The 18992-nt window shown below is 38.8% G+C and overlaps 2 protein-coding genes across 2 annotated transcripts in view; one reads left to right on the top strand and one right to left on the bottom strand.

The window, feature by feature from the left end:
* The first annotated feature begins 3776 nt into the window (after nucleotides 1-3776).
* Nucleotides 3777-18215, top strand: LOC138045456 (cys-loop ligand-gated ion channel-like). Its single transcript, XM_068891969.1, has 8 exons — nucleotides 3777-4026; nucleotides 7176-7304; nucleotides 7939-8130; nucleotides 10432-10689; nucleotides 12807-12962; nucleotides 14743-14919; nucleotides 15281-15328; nucleotides 16237-18215. Exons 1-8 carry the CDS (start codon nucleotides 3835-3837, stop codon nucleotides 16366-16368), a joined length of 1284 nt encoding a protein of 427 aa, XP_068748070.1. The 5' UTR covers nucleotides 3777-3834; the 3' UTR covers nucleotides 16369-18215.
* LOC138045453 (trifunctional enzyme subunit beta, mitochondrial-like) overlaps nucleotides 15815-18992 on the bottom strand; it is a 19984-nt gene continuing 16806 nt past the window's right edge. The window contains exons 15-20 of the mRNA XM_068891964.1: nucleotides 18934-18992; nucleotides 18788-18835; nucleotides 18615-18702; nucleotides 18310-18384; nucleotides 17455-17619; nucleotides 15815-16873 (exon numbers count right to left, since the gene is read on the bottom strand). The exon at nucleotides 18934-18992 is cut by the window's right edge and continues 21 nt beyond it. Coding sequence (XP_068748065.1) covers nucleotides 16838-16873; nucleotides 17455-17619; nucleotides 18310-18384; nucleotides 18615-18702; nucleotides 18788-18835; nucleotides 18934-18992 — 471 coding nt within the window. The 3' untranslated portion in view covers nucleotides 15815-16837. The remainder of the gene's footprint in view (nucleotides 16874-17454; nucleotides 17620-18309; nucleotides 18385-18614; nucleotides 18703-18787; nucleotides 18836-18933) is intronic.

The raw sequence follows: 18992 nt of genomic DNA, 5'->3' as shown, positions 1-18992 counted from the left end.
TTGAGTTGACATCGAGTAAACGCTGTGTAATTGTTGTTCTCTGATACATTCCATCCTGCAACAATAATCACCTGTTCACAATCAAGTATCCATATGTCAAATTCTATGTGCTACTTTTAGATGCGACATTCCAAGGCGCACTTTGTGTGAAAAGTGATTTTACTGCTCTATGCCACATTCATCAAATTGCGTCGCGAGCCGATGTTTTATTTTGAGGACTATCCCTTATGGCATGGAGTTTCTCGTTTTGTGCTTCAATTAGTATAGTTGATAAAAATTTTGTCTGCATGATTAAGCTACTTGAAATGAGAGTGAAACGAATAACTAACGGGAGTCTTTTTCCAGTGGAGGATGTTATTCTTTATGTCATCATTACAGCCTTTTTAAGGAAGTTTCCCCTTTGGGAAGCACACGTGAACCACAAGAAGAAATGATTTTGAACTCAGAAAATCGGGGCAGGAATTCAACGTCTCTAACAAAGTTTTCGCAAGCAACTTTCTTTTAAGGAAGGCATGGGAGTTAACCGAGTTTGTCTCTGGCTGCCATATTTGGACCCTGTCAAGTTTTTTTGATGGAATCAGCTTTTTGTACGACAGACACACAAACTGACGAAAAAATATCCCGTGTGAACGCTGTTAGTCGTTTTCAGTTCCTTTAGCACATCCAGTTTGCGCGCGCTTGCATGTAATTTGCGCGTGTTCGTTGCTCATCAAAGTTTTGTTTGCATACGAGCTGACAGTTTCAACGGACTCTACTCGCAAATCATTTTAAGAATTGAGGCCACTTTGTTAATATGAACAGTGAAACCATTTCCAGTTGTGACGCAGTAGCAAAAAAGAAATTCATTTAAACTCGATTTAGCTGATCAGTGCAAGAAAACCGAACATTATACCAGTTCCAGATGAATTTCTAGACTTAATATGGCTCATCATCTTGTTATCAGAATGGAACGAACACCCAGAAGAAGGACTTCGAGGGAAACGAGATTTGAATTAAACGCCTGCTTGTCAGTTTTCAAGCATTCCGACATCGCCTTTTCAAATGTAAATCAGAGACCAAGAATTGAGCTGCTAGGAGCGGTCAGAAGAGAAGTTGCTTTCTCTTACAATCAACAGCTTACTAATATCTTCAACAGTAGTACACCAAGTGGTATACCACCGGTTCGCGAACTGTTCTGTGAATGCATCGGGTGTTATCGATACACAGACCACCCAACCAAAGCCCGACGAAGCCTCAGAGCACGTTTGCCGGAGGCTAGAGTGAGAGCACCTCATCAAGATAACCTTATACCTGAACAAGGATCATCTGTAGAAAACACCGGAGAAAGTATTATACAACAGAAAATTCCTGTTAGAGACTTTGAATGAAACAAGGGAAATGTTGAAACATCTTTTGGTCAAAGTGATTAGAGAAAAAATGAAAGCGCCCGATTGTTGTAATAACTGGAGCATTTGTCCGGCCCGATGGTAGAATTTTCCTTGTTATCATTGTCCTCGAAAGCGCAAAGTGTCAGTTGTAAATTTTGATCAACTTTAGCGAAGTTATTTGCAACCATTTATTAAATGCTTCTAAAAAGCGCATAATCAGCAGTTTTCATATGTTGTGGCCAGTGCTCCCCAGTCCCCACATAGGCGAAGACGAGATTATTTTTATTTTTTCCATGGGCTCCTGATGTCAAAAAACAATGGAATTAATAAGAAAATATGGTCCCGCTGCGATTGAAGCGCATTTCTTTAACCGTCCTCTGCAGCAAGACAACGTACACCGGCATACAGTAGCGGACATCGGCATACACTATCCTTCATGAGCATACTTTATCCTACATGGGCATCCAGTAGCGTACAGGGACATACACTAGCTACTATACATGAACATACAGTATCTTACATGGGCATATGAACATAAACAAGCCTACACGAGCATGCACTAGCCTTTATGGGCATACACTAGCCTACGTGAGCGTACACTAGTGTACATGGGCATACACTAGCCTACATGCACTACGTATCTACGGGTGGTGATTTTCCAGCCTCTGTTCAGGAACCGGAACCCGCGTACCTCCCTGAAGGAACGAAGACTGGACTCGAGTGAGTGGTGGAAATTCAAGGCTATGATCATCGTTACTCCAGAGTTTTTAAGCAAGCAACCGTGGACAATAATCCTGCTGGTGTAGGTTGGACTGCTCGGCGTAATTACAAGTTGAAAAAATAAATATTTTGAGTAAGATCCGATACAACGTAGCTTTGATTATTCATCAGTTGAAGCTATGATCCACGCAGTTAATCAACTCAATTTTAGCAATTGTGTAGAGAACCCTGAACAAATGCAGGACTCCAAGGGGGCTTGAACGCGTGACCTTGCGATGCCGATGCGACGCACTTCATAGCTCAGTTGGTTAGAGCGTCGCACCGGCATCGCGAGGTCACAGGTTAAAACAACCTTGAAGTCCTGAATTTTTTCAGGTTTCTCTACGCACTTCACTATATAAGATTGCGATAAAATATTGAACATGGTTAAAAAACGGTTTAAAAAGGTTTAAAATGCGACGTTTCGACTTATCAAGCAATGAAAATAAAAATGAACTCGACTATATAATAAAATTAAAGCACGAAGTTATGCTGTTTATCCTAGAGACGCAATCTAGGAAAAAGCTTAACTCGAATGGAGTCCTCTTGAGTATTGAGTGAAGGCTTAAGTTCCTTAATAAAAAGCACTTCATACAGAAGACAATCAAACTTACTGACTGCTAAAACTAGAGGTGTCAATACCCCAAGGATATTAATAAAAATACTTGCCTATGGCAGAATACCTATGTTCCTGAATACGTTGATGCAAGTACCTTGTAGTAAAAACCTACATAATCAGCATCACACTGGTCACATTTAAAATGATACACAACGCATTGATTGTTAACTAAATCAGGCTTCTTCTCCTTTGGCCGAGGAATCTGTTGAATAGGTTAACTGTGAAAGACAGGTTGAATGTCGATACCGATGTTAGAACTCAACTCAACTGTTCCTCCACCATATTCGCCGAACTCTGGTTCTTTAAGGGCAAAGAAAACCTAACAGTTCTAACATCGTTATCGTCCTTGAACTCTGTATGAATATTATCATCATTAGATTCCTTATATATATTATCAAAAAAGCTGGAAAAACACGATTCAATTAAGATACTAGGATAACCTAATTTTGAAAAAAATGGCTCTAAGTTTAACACGTTCACTATTAAAGGCTTCAGGTGTGGAAGATAGTCAATAAGCTCTATAGATCATGGTCTTAATCAAACGCGACTTTATTGTTTATCAACGTGACTATCAAAATGTAATAGCAATCCAGTGTTCGTAGGTTTTCTGTAAACACTAGCAGTTGCTAAAATTGTGTTGATAACTGCGAGGATCATAGCTTCACTTGATTTCATATCCCCAGCTCACTATATAATTAATTTCTTGTTTTGATTATTTAGTAATACACTATATTTCTGCCGGCCAAACCAGCCTTCTTCAGGTACAATGAGAGTTTACATTTGATTGCTTCTATGTACAAATACATAACCAGTAAATGTATGTTAACGTAATGCTGGAAAAAATTAATAAAATGTGGTAGTTACAACAAATTTGAATACAAATACCAGAATAATTGAAAAATAAAAGAAGAGCCAGCCGAAATATAGTACAGTAACGTTGTATCACGTCGGCTCTTGCTCAAAACAGTTACCGGTACTCATTACTTTGTACGCATTTAGTGCCTATGTTTTCACTTGTTACCCTGTCGGGTAATCGTTGTCAACGGGGACGCGACACACTGAGGGTAATCTCCTTCACCTCACTCACTAATGGATCCTCTGAGAACAGCTTCCTTGCCCCCTATAGAAGACAGATTGTCTATAATTCTTTCCAGACTGGAAAGTATTGAAACCTCTCTGAGACACCTTCAGGATATAAAGAAAGTTTTGAGGGAGATCGAAGACAACACACATCCCGATGGCGATTCAAAGAGTGTTGACCGTGAAGACATGACGGAGAAGGTAAGAAATCGATATATTGTTTTTGGGTTTTATTTTTGTCATATTCCTGCGCCCTCCTTGGATAAACCGGATACATGTTTGTCCAGTGCGGATAAATTGGATAATTTTTGGAGACCCTTAAGGGAGGGTGCACATTCATGCTACTTTTCGTATTTGATCATGATTAATAACTGAGTAAGGTTTGGGTTGTTTCAGTTACGGTAAAACCTTACGACCTGCAACCCTATAAACCTGCAAGCTGCAGCTTCCACCTTCCGGTCTCTGGGTGCAAAACCCCTTGGACGAACAAACTCAACCAATTCTTAAAGTGCCCTGTGATAAAAAAAATCACTTCCTTTTCCTCTTTAGATTTGAAAGTGTGTTTGTTTAACACCTGGGACCGGTTGCTCGAAGCCTAGTTAGCGCTAACAGTTGGTTAAGAGGTATCAAAACCTATAGGTTATGAAGAAAGTAACCCAAAACGTGGGTAGCTAAAATGAGGGTTTTGGGTTACTTCCTTCGTTTCGAGTTTTCTGGGTCTTAGCACCGTCTTCGATTTGAAGACACCCTGTTCTCACCACTGCACAGTCATTGCAACATCTCTGATCCTACAATCTTATTGCATTATATCGCTTACTTTACTTGCATACATAGTGAAAATGGACACTGTCCTTGCATCTTCAGTGTGAATTGGATGGGACTGTTGATACGAAGGCAATCTTTTGGGTTAGGCTTAAACATTATCTAAAGCACAGTGTTTATATAAGCCTACGTAATGTTAACATTAGTAAAGGTTTGGGTTGTTTTCAGCTATGGTGAAACAATGACCTGCAACCCTTTCCTGGAACTTACCTCCTCCACTCAGAAACTCTAGATTTCCCTTTCATACAAAAACATAATAATTATATAGATTTAGCCAAGCCTAAAAGCAGAGCTCCCTGGTTATTTATTGAACAATAAGTTACAGACATTACTAAAGAACAAATCAGCGAAACACCGAAACAGTGAAACGAAGCACCAAAACACCATGTATGACCCCACCAAACATTTAATACTAACCGACAAAGGTTAGAAACTTGAACCCACATTATGGTCATATGATACTGGTGAGCGGATACCTTGTTTTGACAGGTGTCAATTTACTATAACATGGCTCTCCAATACAAAGGTGTATGCTGGAATAGGTACACCTTGATGAGCTCTAAACTTGAGCCGGCTATAGTTGGTCATGTGATACTGGTCACATTGGTATACATGGTGGGTTGGGGCGTACAGTCATACCGTGACCAAAACCAAACTTTCTTGCTTAGAATGGGTTTCCATATTCTCTTACCGATGGTGCTCTACCCCTGCACCTAAGAATCAGCACATGGAGCTCCACTGTTATATATCTAAATTGATTAGTTTTAATTCGATTCACAGTCTCCCCAAGTCTGTAAGTTGATTTCCAGTCTCTCAGAGCACTTTTGCTTGACTATAATTATACGTAATTTGAATGGACTCCTTATAAAGTTATCATGAAGAATATATTATCATTAACATTTTGTTATCATCATCCTTTTTACCATTATCATTATCATTGTCGTGGCCATAGCCAGAAATAGGTTATGACTGAGGAAATGTCCATGTTTAAGTCATCTTTGTAGGTAGTTAGGTTGTTGTTGATGTAGACATTTATTATAGTGAATTGTATCACACTACTACTAAAATAATAATAATTTTAACTGGGGAATTTCCACTGATGGTGAGCTTTGGTGTCTTGGCATCTTCTTCTCATTGAACCCCTCATCACAGATCAAGTACTTTTCCAAGTGTCCTCTCAGGCATTGCTTTGTGCATCTGAGCTGCATGTCACCTGCTATGTCTAGCACATTTGACCAACTCTTCAGACGTCTAGAGTGTCCAGCAGGTCACAACTGCTGTACAGTTCCAAATCTTATCAAGCACACCACAGCATCTGGTTTGTTCGTTTCAGTTGGTAATTTTATATATCTATCTGCAAATGACTCAAGGACTGGCTCTCCAGGTATATGGTTTTACCATTCCTTGCCTCTCTAAGCCCAGCAATTAATTCACAGAGTTAACAGTGTCAGTTCGAGTACAGTTTCAAACTTCCAGTTCTTGAAGTGTTTTTGTACTTGAAAAAACTCGGCACTTTGCCGCAACATGCGTCACTATGTCATCTTTCTCAATACATTCTTCATTCTGGTGGAATGCCCAGCTTATCAACTCTGCATTTTTATACCTTTTTGCTGGATTTCAGCAGCTGAGGGCAAGTTACTACTCCAACTCTTTCTTTTGCTTTCCTCTCTTAGTACGACTTTAACAGAATCTTCCAAAAAATTTATGAGATTTCACAAAGTTAAGGGTCTGTTTTCAAGGCCTGTTCAGACCTAAGGCATATGCAATTTAAATGGAAGTGTAATTATAATTTATAAAAGACAGCTGTTCAAAACCAGGCTAACTGTCACGAACTGGACACTTGACAAAAGGTCTCCACACTAATTCCTCGCCTTGATCCTTTATTCCTCTTTAAGACTTCTTGATCCATGGATCTTGTAACAACTCTTAACTAAGCACTCTTACAACAACTACTCCGGTACCAACTCTGTAAGCGCAACTGACAGACAACAACAACTGCTTCAAAATCCACTTTCCTATATATACTAAGTATTCTGAATATATAGCTAATTACATGTTACACTTAATTTGTGTTACTAAATATAGACATCACATTTTCCTTGACTTTCACAACTAAGCATGACTCAGCAGTTTTCATGCAATCTAGTCTAAGAATGTTCTGGAAACTGACTCAACATCATCACTTATAACAGAATGTTCTTATCTAGAAGGTTCCAGAATCTACAATCTCGGACAAAACCTGTTAAGACAAAATGAACATTTTTGGTACTCCAACAAGTTATCCAAATGTACCGCTTGAAACCTGCCCTTTTCCCTCCCCCTCAACCTCTATGTTGAATCTCTTGGGCAGAAATATACTGTAGAACATATGATGATACTCAGCAACATTGACTGAGGGGGGAGGGGAGTGGGAAGGGGAGAGTAAGTAGAGATGTTTAAAAATGACAGCGAATTTGTGTTACTGTGACAGTCTCAACAGTTTTGTCCGAGATTGTAGATTCATCACACTAACATGACTCTCTTTGCAGATCATTGTTGGAATCAGAGCAAGTATCATATCAGTTGGGGATATCGACACCGTTGGTCAGCAGTTTAAATGTGATTTTTATCTGTCTGCATGTTGGGCAGAACCAAGACTTCAGGGAAGAAATACAGAGGTTACAATTTTTACTTAAATTAACAGACTGCAGTGTCCTAACTATTAAAGGGTAGCTAACTCAAATGCAAACACAATATTATATAACAATAATGAGATATAAACTATCTGTTGGCTAGCTATATATATATATTATAATATCTGCATCACAGACAGACTAAACTCTTGAATACCGGTAGTTAAATACTAACTATACTGGTGGACTATATCCTAGACTATATCTAGTTGCTTTTTGACCTAGGTTTTGATTTAACATGTCCAACTGCACACAGGCTATGCTTTGGCTTGCAAGTTGATTTATTAAGTGTTAAGCACATTTTAATTAAGGTTTTTCATATATTTTGGTCATTTTTGGAGAACAACAGAAAGACAGAAGCACAACACTGTGGAGTCCGACATACACTGTATTTCTAAAAAAGAGTGATATCTTTATGGAATTTTGGGTTACATTTGCAAATTTAGGAAGATCTGAACAAAATCTGAGAATGGTTTATTCATAATTGACCTGAAAATGGCTCCCCTGTGATTCACTTTGGAATGGTCTTGACTGTTTTCTACTGGTTAGTTCCCATTTTTCAGTTAAGAGAATCAGAGTCCAATAAACGAAAAGTTCTTTAATTTGTTTTGTTTTACAGGATATAGACTGGAACAATGAATGGCATCCACGAATTGTATTTTTTAATGCTCTTGAGATTGAAAAGATACAGAAGAATCATTTTCTGTTTTACGAAGAGGGCAATGAAATACCATATGCATATGAGTCATACAGAATGAAAGGAAGCTTTAGAGAAAATTTAGAGTTGTGGGATTTTCCTTTGGATTATCAGGTATATTATTCTACTAGCAAGCACAGATAAAACAAGTATTTTTGATTTGCTCTTGTGTGGTCCATCTGCAGGTGCACATATTATTTTCCTCTGTCTTTTTGTATGTTCAAAGATATACACTGCTTAATTAATATTGCACAAAATTAAAAGTTTCAACTTTTAAGTTGAAACAAATTTTATCTTAAATAAAAAATACAAATAAATATGTGAGCTGCTAAACGCCCTTACTTTCAGTCTGAGACTGAATTGCTAAGGGCGCGGCTTGAGGAGGTCGGACCAAAGGAGCTGTGCTGCCGGCTAGGCGCTCGCTTGACCCCTGGGGGGGGGGGGTACTCCCTTATAAGGGCTTAATGGGGACGTGCGGCCAGCCAGGGTATGTTTTTCGGGATTTTTGTCTTGAACAGGGTATCGAATTTATCATTTTCTGTCTTAATCAGGGTATCAATTTTTCAATTTTTGTCTTAAACTGGGTTAAATGTCTTAAACAGGGTATCAAAAATCCGAATTCTGTCTTAAAATGGGTAGGAAAATCAGCGATACCGTAAACGTCCGTGTATAAGCCGCATCCATAGATAAGCCGCACCCCGAGATTAGAAGCGCACATTTTGGAAAAAAATGTAGTACAATAAAGTTTGAAGTTCCAGTATAAACGTTCCATTACTATAAACCAACAAGGACAAACAATCAAGGATACGAACGAGTGCTTAGTAGCCAAGCTTTAAAAGCGGAGAGAAGTCTGGGCCAGGGCCTGGGTATCATGACCACGTCGACGACCACGTCTATAAAGATGTTTGGAAACCCGCGGTAGGCCAAAAAATTCATGCAGAACAGGAGCTTGATAATGCAGTCGACAAATTTGCCGGGAAGGTGGTCAAGGAAAACGAAACAGATGCATGGCCATTTACCTCGCGAGTACTCGCGAATTTGTGGCGTCACTGCAAACAGCTGTGCGGAGGAATGGAGATTCCTTGTAGGTTGGTGTTTACCTGTTCGAGTAAAGGGAAAATTAATCGCTTGAAAGAACTCTTGGAGAGCAAGATTCGCCGATAAACACTCGAAGACACAAGCGGCGCCTTTAGGAGCCACCACTCATTAAAAAGTCAATGAACAACAGCAACATGCTCTCAGTTTCTTTTATGTTTTGTTACTGAGATCTTGAGAAGTTGTATGAATATTAATTAGGTATTTTAAAACTCCAAACACAGATGTATCCTTGGATAAGCCGCACCCTTGATTTATGGCTTCAATTTTGTGAAAAAAAGTGCGGCTTATACATGGACGTTTACGGTATTTGTCTTAAACAGGGTCAGGGTATGAGGGGCCACGCTGCACCTCCCAATCCAGGGATACATCGAGTACCCCCCCGGGGCTTGACCCCTGAACACGACCCTTGTATGACCTCGGAACACAGCACCACAGCCAGATCAAATAGGCTGGGAGTCAATTTTGCTGAGGGAGGAAAACCGGATTACCCGGAGAAGAACCCTCGGAGTCAGGTTGGGATCGACTGAAACTCAGCCCTCATACGATCTCGGGGCCGAGAGTTGAACCCGGGTCGCAGAGGTGGAAGGCACGGTTGATAACCACTGAGCCATCCTGACTCCCCACTTGACTGCCGACAGTTGTTTTGGCATTAGACTTCCATGCAGGAGGTGCTGAGTTGGAAACCTGGTCAAATCAACACTCAGGGAGTGAATTAACAGAGGAGAAAGTGATTCTCTTGTAATATAACTTTTACAAATGGTAAAAGCTTCAAATCTTCTCTGATAAGTATGATTTAAAGTATGGGTTCCATCTCACAGTGCATTATGCTAGTGATAAAATCGTGTGTGGCATTGTAGAATACACTCAAGTACTTTTGAAGAGATTTATAAAGGCCATCGTCCGCGATGTTTTGGTATGGTCTTTCTCTGGATTGGGGGACCCATTGTTTCCATAATAGCACTGAGTTGTAAGCTGTGTATTCATAACTATTGAGTATTATCGTTCCAAGAGAGAGTTTATTTGAACTGTACAGTGTGTATGTTACAGAGAAGACAAACGAAAAGACAGCAGCTGGTCACCCAATGCAACTTGAAAGCTTGACTAGTTGGGTAACCAGTAGTTCTCCCAAAAGTATTGAAACTTACTTCTGAAAGCCTCAAGGGTTACTAACTTCAAAAAACATAGACCCTACTTTTCATAGACTAAGGAAGAGGATGAAGAATTATGTGAGCATTTTGTCGCAATTTTGATTTGTATTTAACCAAGATGTTTTTACATTTCCAGCCAACCTAAATCTTTCTGTGATATTTTTAACAGGAATTAACAATTACTCTCATGTCTGATTGGACAAACAAAATGGTGAAGTTTGAAAAAGACCTGAAAAAAGCAGATACGATCCGCCCAGAAACATTCACAGCTGATCAAGAATGGTTCTTGTGTCGGCATGTCATCACTGAATCCACTGATACAATCAAAACAGAGGGAAGCAGTGCCAACGACTATCCATTATATCACATTAAATGTCATGTCAAAAGAAAGAATGGTTATTACCTCTGGAACATTGCTATGATTATTGTAAGTATGTCATAATGATTTTAAATTTGTGTCTGTAATAATTATGGTTATGGTAACGAATCTGGCCGATGTGTTGGTTGATGCATTGATTGGTTGAGTTGGATTGGTTAAATTCTCAACCTCAGTTAATAATTTCTTGTCCTCTGATTGGTTCACTCAATCTCGGTTATCAGCTCATATACGTTCGTTTGACCTTATATGGCAATTGATTGCGCTAAGCGTTGCTAAGCTAAATTTGTTTTCACCAGAAAGCGAAAATTCTCTCTGAATAAACGGCTATACCATGCCTAAAATAGGATGTCGTTTTCTGAATTTTTTTCTTAGACTTAGTACTTTTTAGAAAAACAGTGATAGCTTGAAATACCCTCAAGACATGAATTGCAGTTACAAACTAAGATGACATTGATTTTCTCATCATTTTTTTGTATCATGATGTTCGCTTATCTATGCATTTCCTTCACTCTTTCTTGATTGTTAACATTGACATATTTTTATAGTGCAAGAGCACAAAGTTACCTTTGCATTACTTTGACTATGCGGGTACTTTGGTTCTATCATACTAGTATCAACGACATGTACAAGAATCCCATGTACGTGTCCATACTGCGTTCTAGCGTACTAATTAACATACCGAAGCGATAGGTAACATAGCTCGTGCACGTCCTGCGTAATTTGTACTAGCGTACTAAAGTGTGGAGGGACTGAATAAGATAGGTTGTGCACGTCGGTAATTCGTACTAGCATACTGAAGTGCTGAGGGACTGAATAAGATAGTTCGTGCATGTCGGTACTTCATGCTAGCGTACTAAAGTGCCGAGGGACTGAATAAGATAGGTCGTGTGCATCTGTATTTACAACTAGCATGTTAAAGTGCCGAGGCGAATTAATAAAGAACGTACGTAAACATCTGTACTTAGTGCTAATAAACGTAGTAACTTACCGAGGCGAATGAATGACGAACGTACGGTAAACATCCGTACTTAATACTAGCGTACTGACGTACCAAGGCAAGTGAATAAATAACGTATGTACACGTCCGTGTACAAAACACAGGTCACAGGTTACAGGTCATTGTTTTACCAATACAGAAAGTATGCTAATCATTCATAAAAGCTAACCTTATGCCTAATTTAATAGGCCTAAACAAAAGTTTTAGGCCTAAGGTGAGCTTTTATGATTGTCTAGGATACTTTCTGTATTGTTAAAACATTGACCTGTGACCTGACTGTGTTTTGTACCTGCCACTGAAAAAAGCAAAAAAAAACCTTGTTGTGGAAAGTTTGGATCAATTCCAATGTTTAGAAGTACATGAAAAGGTAAGAAATGTTTTTGTGATGAGCTGGTATCTGTCTGATCACATGGTATTACACAACATCACATCGTCATCGGATTTTCTCACTTTTTTCTCTTGTATTTCGTACTTCCAAACTTTTGGAGTTTAAGGAATTTAATAATAAAAACAATATATTATTCCATTCTTGCTTGTTGGATATGAGACTGGTTATAGCCAACTTGTTGCTATGCACCTCATTGGCTATTAATTTTACCATCTCATACCTGCACTCATAAATTATAATATTGTTACTTATTAGAGGACAGATCCATGACAGTTGACTCCTTGAGAGACTCTGGTTATACTTATGAGGAAATTAACTAAAGACAGCTTTTATTCAACTCAACCTGTGACTTGATACAGGGAAACTTCTTGGACCTCAAGTCGAAAAGTCTGTATTCCTCTTAACCAAACTAAGGATGTAGTAGATTTCTGAAAATGTACGAGACCTTAACCTGTGTTGACTTGTGGTCAAAGTCTCTGGTGGTGCATGCTGCGTTGACCTTGCTACCTGTTTTAATCAGAGTAGATTTTTCCTTTTCGCTTAAGAACATTGTCATATTTATGTGGGTTGAGTTTGTTGGTTCTATTGTACTCAGAGAATTTTCTTTGTCAGACTGGTTTTCTCCGTCACCAAAAACTCAACATTTGTGTGATTTTTTATGCTATGCTTTGATTTGTATTCTCCTCAGTAAGAAAATAAGGTTCTACTGTATTAAAGCGCTTTTAGCCAGTTGAGCTTGAGAATTTAATTAAGTGGTTATTATGATCATTCCTCTTGCAGTTTCTCATCGACCTCCTGTCATTTTGTTCTTTTTCTGTGGATATATCATCACCATCAGATCGACTGAGTGTCACCCTTACACTTCTGTTAACTGCAGTTGCCTTTAAGTTTGTAGTGTCCCAAAGTTTACCAACTATTTCGTATCTTACATTACTGGTAAGGATGCTTTTTATGCCACTTTTAAATTAATGAAACCGTTGACTTGTCAGGTGCCCCAGGATCCCCTTCCCAGTTGACAAGTACAGTTGCCTCCCGATAACTTGAACCCTCGCTGATTCGAACCAAAATCGATTTCCCCTGAATTTCTGTCATACATTTTACCTCCCACTAGTTCAAACTAATTTCCGTTTCCCTTCAGGTCATTATCTGCGTTATGTATTTTAACCCACAATGACTCGAACCATTCTCTGTCAGTACGTGAACAAATCAAAACAAACAGTGTACTACAGTTCAAAATATTTAATAGATTTTGAAGCAGCCCAGTAATCTTAAGTTTGTCCTTTTTTGCATTTGTAACACAAAACGTGTCAGTCCAGTTCAGGTTTCAGGTTGGTTTGGGGTAGATTTAACTTCAGTGCCTGTATCTTCATAAAGGGTTGCTGATCTTGAAACTCCTTACTCCCAGACCCTATAACTTGAGCCTTTTTCAAGGTTAGAGTTATCGGGAGTCGACTGTAACATCACCTGGTGTAAGACAGAGTACATTATGTAGAATCTGTGAAGTCTCACTCCCAGGAACCAATGGGTTAATAGCTAGACTTAGTGAAGGAGGCAACTGTATACAACACTAAGTCAGATGATCTGTTAGTATTACCGAGTCTGGAGAGAGTGCGACACTTGAAAAGATTAGACACAATTCTGCCTTGGCGCAAGGTAAAAAAACAGAGATGTTGAGGGAAAATTGTCAATAATCATCAACACTAGAGTTTTTAGGTTCTATACATTTTTTGGAAATTGTGTCAATAAGGATGTTACAGCAGGCATTGTTTCTATTACCGGTAAGAAGAAAAAGGTTTTTCAAAGGTGTCAGAGGCCGTACTCTTAAAGAGCATCCAAAGGCTGCCATTAACAATGTTACTGTAATTATATTACATTTTAACCCAAGGTGACCTTTTCACCCACAAAGAATATCCATTTACAAGTAACAAACTTGTCTGCCATCGTGATGATAACCTGAGTGAAATCTAGAGCCATTAGTGGAGTAAAAGAGGAAATATTTTTCTATTTAACAACATCTGCATCCATTAAGAACAGAAACACATGACCTGGAAGCGTGTAACTTGCAACTCTTTTCCTTGGAACAAAGCTGGGGATTTTAGGACACCAATTTTATGCTCAAATATGGACAAAAATAAGATCGAAGCTGCATGCGCAGGAAAATGCATGAGCTGTTACATCCAAATGAGGAAATTTTTTAACTAAAAAAAAAAAAACCCAGCTCTGAACCATTTCTTTAAATGCTTCAAGGCCATGAACTTCTGTTAAGAACTATGCGCCCTTTTCCCCTAGGTACTTCATGTGTCCCTTATTATAATGTATCCAGAATTATGAATGAATAATAAGAGATACATGAAGTAGTTCTCCCATTTACTCTGATTTTACTCTACCACCAGACAATTTTACTTGTGGGCAGGACTACAATTAAAACACAGGTCTCTGCTTTACCAGTACAGAAAAAAACCCAACTGTTTACCAATGCTAACATAATTAGGCCTAAAAACTCTTGTTTAGGTCTAATTAGGCCTAAGGTTAGCTTCAGTGAATGTTTAGGTTTCTTTCTGTATTCATTTGGTAAAACAATGACCTGTGACCTGTGTTTTATACCTGCCGTTTACTTGTCAATGGGGGAGGTAACATCAGGGGTGAAATTGCTCATTTGTGGATTTAATCCTGTTGATGAATCTCCAGCTGGCATTTCGTTCATTTTTCGTTGCAGGACAAATATGTTTTATCTGGTCTTATTTTTCTGGGCTGTATGGCCATCGAAAATGCTGTTGCTGCTGTTGTCCCGAATCCTGATACACAAAAATGGTTCGATAGAATTTGCCTCTACGTTGGCATTGGCTGCTTCTTGTGCATCCATGTAGTAGCACTGATAATTGTTACTAAGAAGGTGAGCTTGTCTGGCAAGCAAATGGCACTGTTAAATGCCTCTAATTAAAGTGTACTAGGTGTGGCTCAGTTAAGTGAGTCCCAATACTTAATTCATAAGGGTGAAAACCAGCAGAAATGCAGTGTTAACTTACGCATTGAGTGAGACTTGACGTATATTACTCTAACGCCAGACGATTTTACTTGTCAACTAGGAGGTGGGCTAGGGTGTGACTTAATGTCCCCTCCCATTATTCAGTTCATTCCATGACGTGGAACATCACATTTTACATGTAAATAACAAAAATGAAACTTATGTTGTTCTGGGGAAGAAAATATTGTCTGGGTCATGCTTACACAAAATAATTTCCCTTCATTTTCAGTCAAAGGCTAGAAATAAAGCTCTTTCAGAAAGTGGACAAGAATTTCGAGTGAGTGTTAAAATTACGTTTTGTAAGTATACACCAAATGGTTAACTCATTATTGGGGGGAGAGGGGGGTGGGATTAATTAAGGGGGGCATTAACCCTTTGACACCCAAAAAGGCCAGACTTAGTATTTTACTCTGTCTAACGCCAGACGAGTTTACTTGTCAATGGGTTAATCACTCACTTAAGTCAAGCAGAATTGGAACAACAAGGAATGCTAAATGGTAAATGGTACCACTCCTCTTTCCATTCCAAAAATTAAATGGTATGCAGTTCCTTCATCTTCCTTTTTATTTGAGAATTTCTCCCAGTTTGAAGACCTTGCAGAGTGTATTAAGCTAACAGCGTGCAAAAACTATTTCCCCGTTTAACCCTTTACTCCCCGATGGTGCCAAATGGCACTTATAGATTTTACTCTGTCTAACGCCAGACGATTTTACTCGTCAATGGGGAACCCCTCGGGCTTAAAGGGTTAAAAATGCAACTTCAATTTGGTCTATCCTCTTTATTTTCATTATCAGTCATTTATGGCAGATGCTTCTCTTAAGGTTATAAAAATTTTCACATTGGGATAGTTTCTTTCGAACCAGTTACTGTAATAATGTTGTAACTGACAAAGGTGCAAGACACAGAAACATGTCTTGCAGATTTTCAAGTTTCAGGCTCTTTTCACAATGATTATAATATTATTATTTGAGTCAGTTTCATTAAGAACAGCTTACCATTATGCAATGGTCACGGCTAGATCATAATTTCCTAATAAAGGATTAATTAAAGGCATCCCTGGTCTCTAGTTGTCTACTTTCAGGAAAAAAAGTTGAGAGGGAGGGCTGTGAAAATTGGTAATTTGGACTGACAGTTAGCAACCCTTTAGCCTGTCTAATTTTGAGTGAACTGCTGTCATTGTTTCAGGAGCAACAGCATCGGGTAAACAATTATGCAATTGAAAGACAGAAAAGACAGAAAAGCCTTGAACAGAGACAACATAAAGAACGCCAAACACCAAGAAAAGGCAATGTTGTTTTTGTAGATGCTTCCAGCTGACAAGATGGTGTCCACTTTGGTCGAGGAGCAACTGAAATAGGCCATATTGGTTTTCTTGACAGGATAAAAAATGGAACTCAACTCAAAACTTTAGATTTGGTCACTTTAATCTGCAGTAAGTTGTAAAAAGACAAGGGAATGCAAAATGCACTCAACTGAACTCTCCCTATTGGCAACAGCCACTACCCCAAAGGAAACCCGAACTGACCAAATAAAATTCAGGGAAAGATAACCACAGATTTATTTTTCAGTTTCTTTAGCCAAAGTACGTGTTACTATCAAACAATACGAACAAGACTGAGTTCCACAAAATATTTAATTGGCTAGTTCTACTGTCCTCGAGCATGATAACTTCTCTCAAAAGACAGTTGAGCCAGAGAGACCATTTTAAATGGTATTGATAGGTAGTGGCTGTGAACTACGTAGTCCCAAAGAGTATTATGCCTGGGTCTTCAGAGAAAATTTTAAATTACGATGGATAGCGCTCCACAACCATTCCATGACCCTAAGGAGAAGAAAAGGATTTGAAAAAAAAACTATTAGTTATAAAGCAATGTGTATTTGTTTCTAGGAAGTCTGAAACTGTTGAATCTGTTCGGTGTGGCTAAAAATTATTTGAGTTCAGTTGTTTCTCACAAAACCTTGTTACACTGTTTTCACTGGCAAACATACAAAAAACTATTCCAATGTTGCTTAACCTTAAGAGAATTTGAGGGATTGGCAAAAAGGAACGTAACTTTAGAGTGTAAATTTGTGTACCATACCATTCCTCTACATCTGAATGTGGTCTTTGCGATCAACATCAACAAGCACTCCAACCAAAGAATTCTTCCTCTCGAAAACTTGCATAAATTATGCTAATATTGATAGCAGAGGATTCATGGTGCACCAGTCTTACTGAAGCAGTATTGTTTATTGTGGACATTATTCAAACCTTTCCAAACATTTTGCATTTGAAAAAGAGCAAGTGCTCAGTGTGTAGTCTCCTTCGCAGCCACCTTTGTAGTGTCACACAATGCTGTCTCTAAGGGCGAGAATTGTGTCACATCTTAAACGGAAACTGTGTTGCTAAACAAGTTAACTCACCAGTCCTCCTGCAGCACAAGCGGCAACAAGTCCATATTTGCCTCCTTCCTTGAGCAGTCTGTTAGCAGCTGTGGTGACCAATCGTACTCCAGTAGCACCAAATGGATGACCGATTGACAGTGAGCCGCCCCAAGTGTTAAACTTTTCCATTGGGGGTACACCAACCTGGGAAAATACAGGTGTAGATAGAGAATGTATTTGATTGAATGTATTGTGGACTTTGGGCATTCTGTTATGCGGAAAAGGGGAGTGTACACTATTTATGAGTCAATGAGTTAGTGCAGTTAACCAAACCATAAAATGAAAGCTAAAATTTCAGAGAGTGCTTAAAGGCCTAATCACTGAAACGAGGGGTTAGGCTATGTTAACTGTGACTCTCATTGACTCATGACTCATTGATTTATTGAGTCATAAAACATGGGACCTTGGAAAAGGGTTCCACACAAGAATTCAATCTAAGTAGTTATAAATTTTAAATAATTATTATTCAATTTCCTAAACTGCTGTTTGTCACGATTCTTGATATTTGTGTCTCAGAACAGAAGCACAGATACATGTATTTTACAATGCCAAAATTAATAAGGTTGCAAGCATAATTGCATGATTATCATGAAAAGGGAAATTCCCACACTTACTTTTGCCCCTCCGTGGCTCGAAAACAGCGGTGTACATGTAAAAGCTTCTTGTATGCTCAAACAACTCAACTTGATGTGAATAAAGGGAAAATGTAAGGCTATCCCATTTGCCCTCATTCCTGAAAAGGGCCAGTCAATTATGGTTTGATTTAATACCTGTTGTTTCATGATTGCTAACATTGTTTAGCTGCACTGAGAAATAGGTTTGCTAGCTTCTCACCTTCGATGTTCTTCCCATGTAATTCTGGGCAAACCAGTCAGAGTCCATTGCCTTCAAGTTGGCTAAAATTTGACCCTTATAAATGAAAGAAGAAAGTTGCTTTGTGAGCTTGGGTGTAAAGTGCAGTTAAGTTGAAGGAACTAAAATCTCAGTCATAAATATACGGGACACTTGACGCTGCAAAGCAAATCACCACCTTCCTCGCAATCAACATTGACACATGCAGGGGGGCTCTAAGATGGTTTGGTGTCACAATCTTTTTGGCGGGGATAGCAGCTTGAAAAGCAAAGAGTGAAAAGACGTACAGCAAAAGCTTCGTGGAATTCAAACACATCAATGTCTTCCAACTTGAGACCAGCTCTCTCTAGAACCTTAGGTGTGGCATAGGCAGGTCTGTGAATTAAAGAGTTGATTCTAGTTGAGTGAAGCAAAACCAAAACCAATCAGAACAGACGCAGAAAATCAAATTTAAAGATACCCGAGTAATAGTTGGTCTTTAGGATCCTGAGAAATGTACACAAATTCCCTGAAAGAGCAAAAGATAAGTGGGTTTTAATGAAAATTTGCTAAAAACGGTCAAAGGCAGATGTCTCTGATTCAGATGAACATAAAAATTTCTGTTACCTCAAATAAGCTTTAGGCTTGAATCCCATGGCAAGAGCTTTGTCTTCACTCATGATCAA

This window comes from Montipora capricornis, chromosome 4 (assembly GCF_036669925.1).
Source record: "Montipora capricornis isolate CH-2021 chromosome 4, ASM3666992v2, whole genome shotgun sequence".
Classification (NCBI taxonomy): domain Eukaryota; kingdom Metazoa; phylum Cnidaria; class Anthozoa; order Scleractinia; family Acroporidae; genus Montipora; species Montipora capricornis.
The sequence above is the reverse complement of the archived record's forward strand: the minus strand, read 5'-3'. Positions and strand labels throughout refer to the sequence as shown.

Bases quoted from the DNA above. Each gene is read 5' to 3' on its own strand.
- LOC138045456 (XM_068891969.1), top strand. From the start codon at position 3,835: ATGGATCCTCTGAGAACAGCTTCCTTGCCCCCTATAGAAGACAGATTG. The intron at 4,027-7,175 runs GTAAGAAATCGA...CTCTCTTTGCAG, and splicing joins GTGAAGACATGACGGAGAAG to ATCATTGTTGGAATCAGAGC. The intron at 10,690-12,806 runs GTAAGTATGTCA...TTCCTCTTGCAG, and splicing joins GGAACATTGCTATGATTATT to TTTCTCATCGACCTCCTGTC.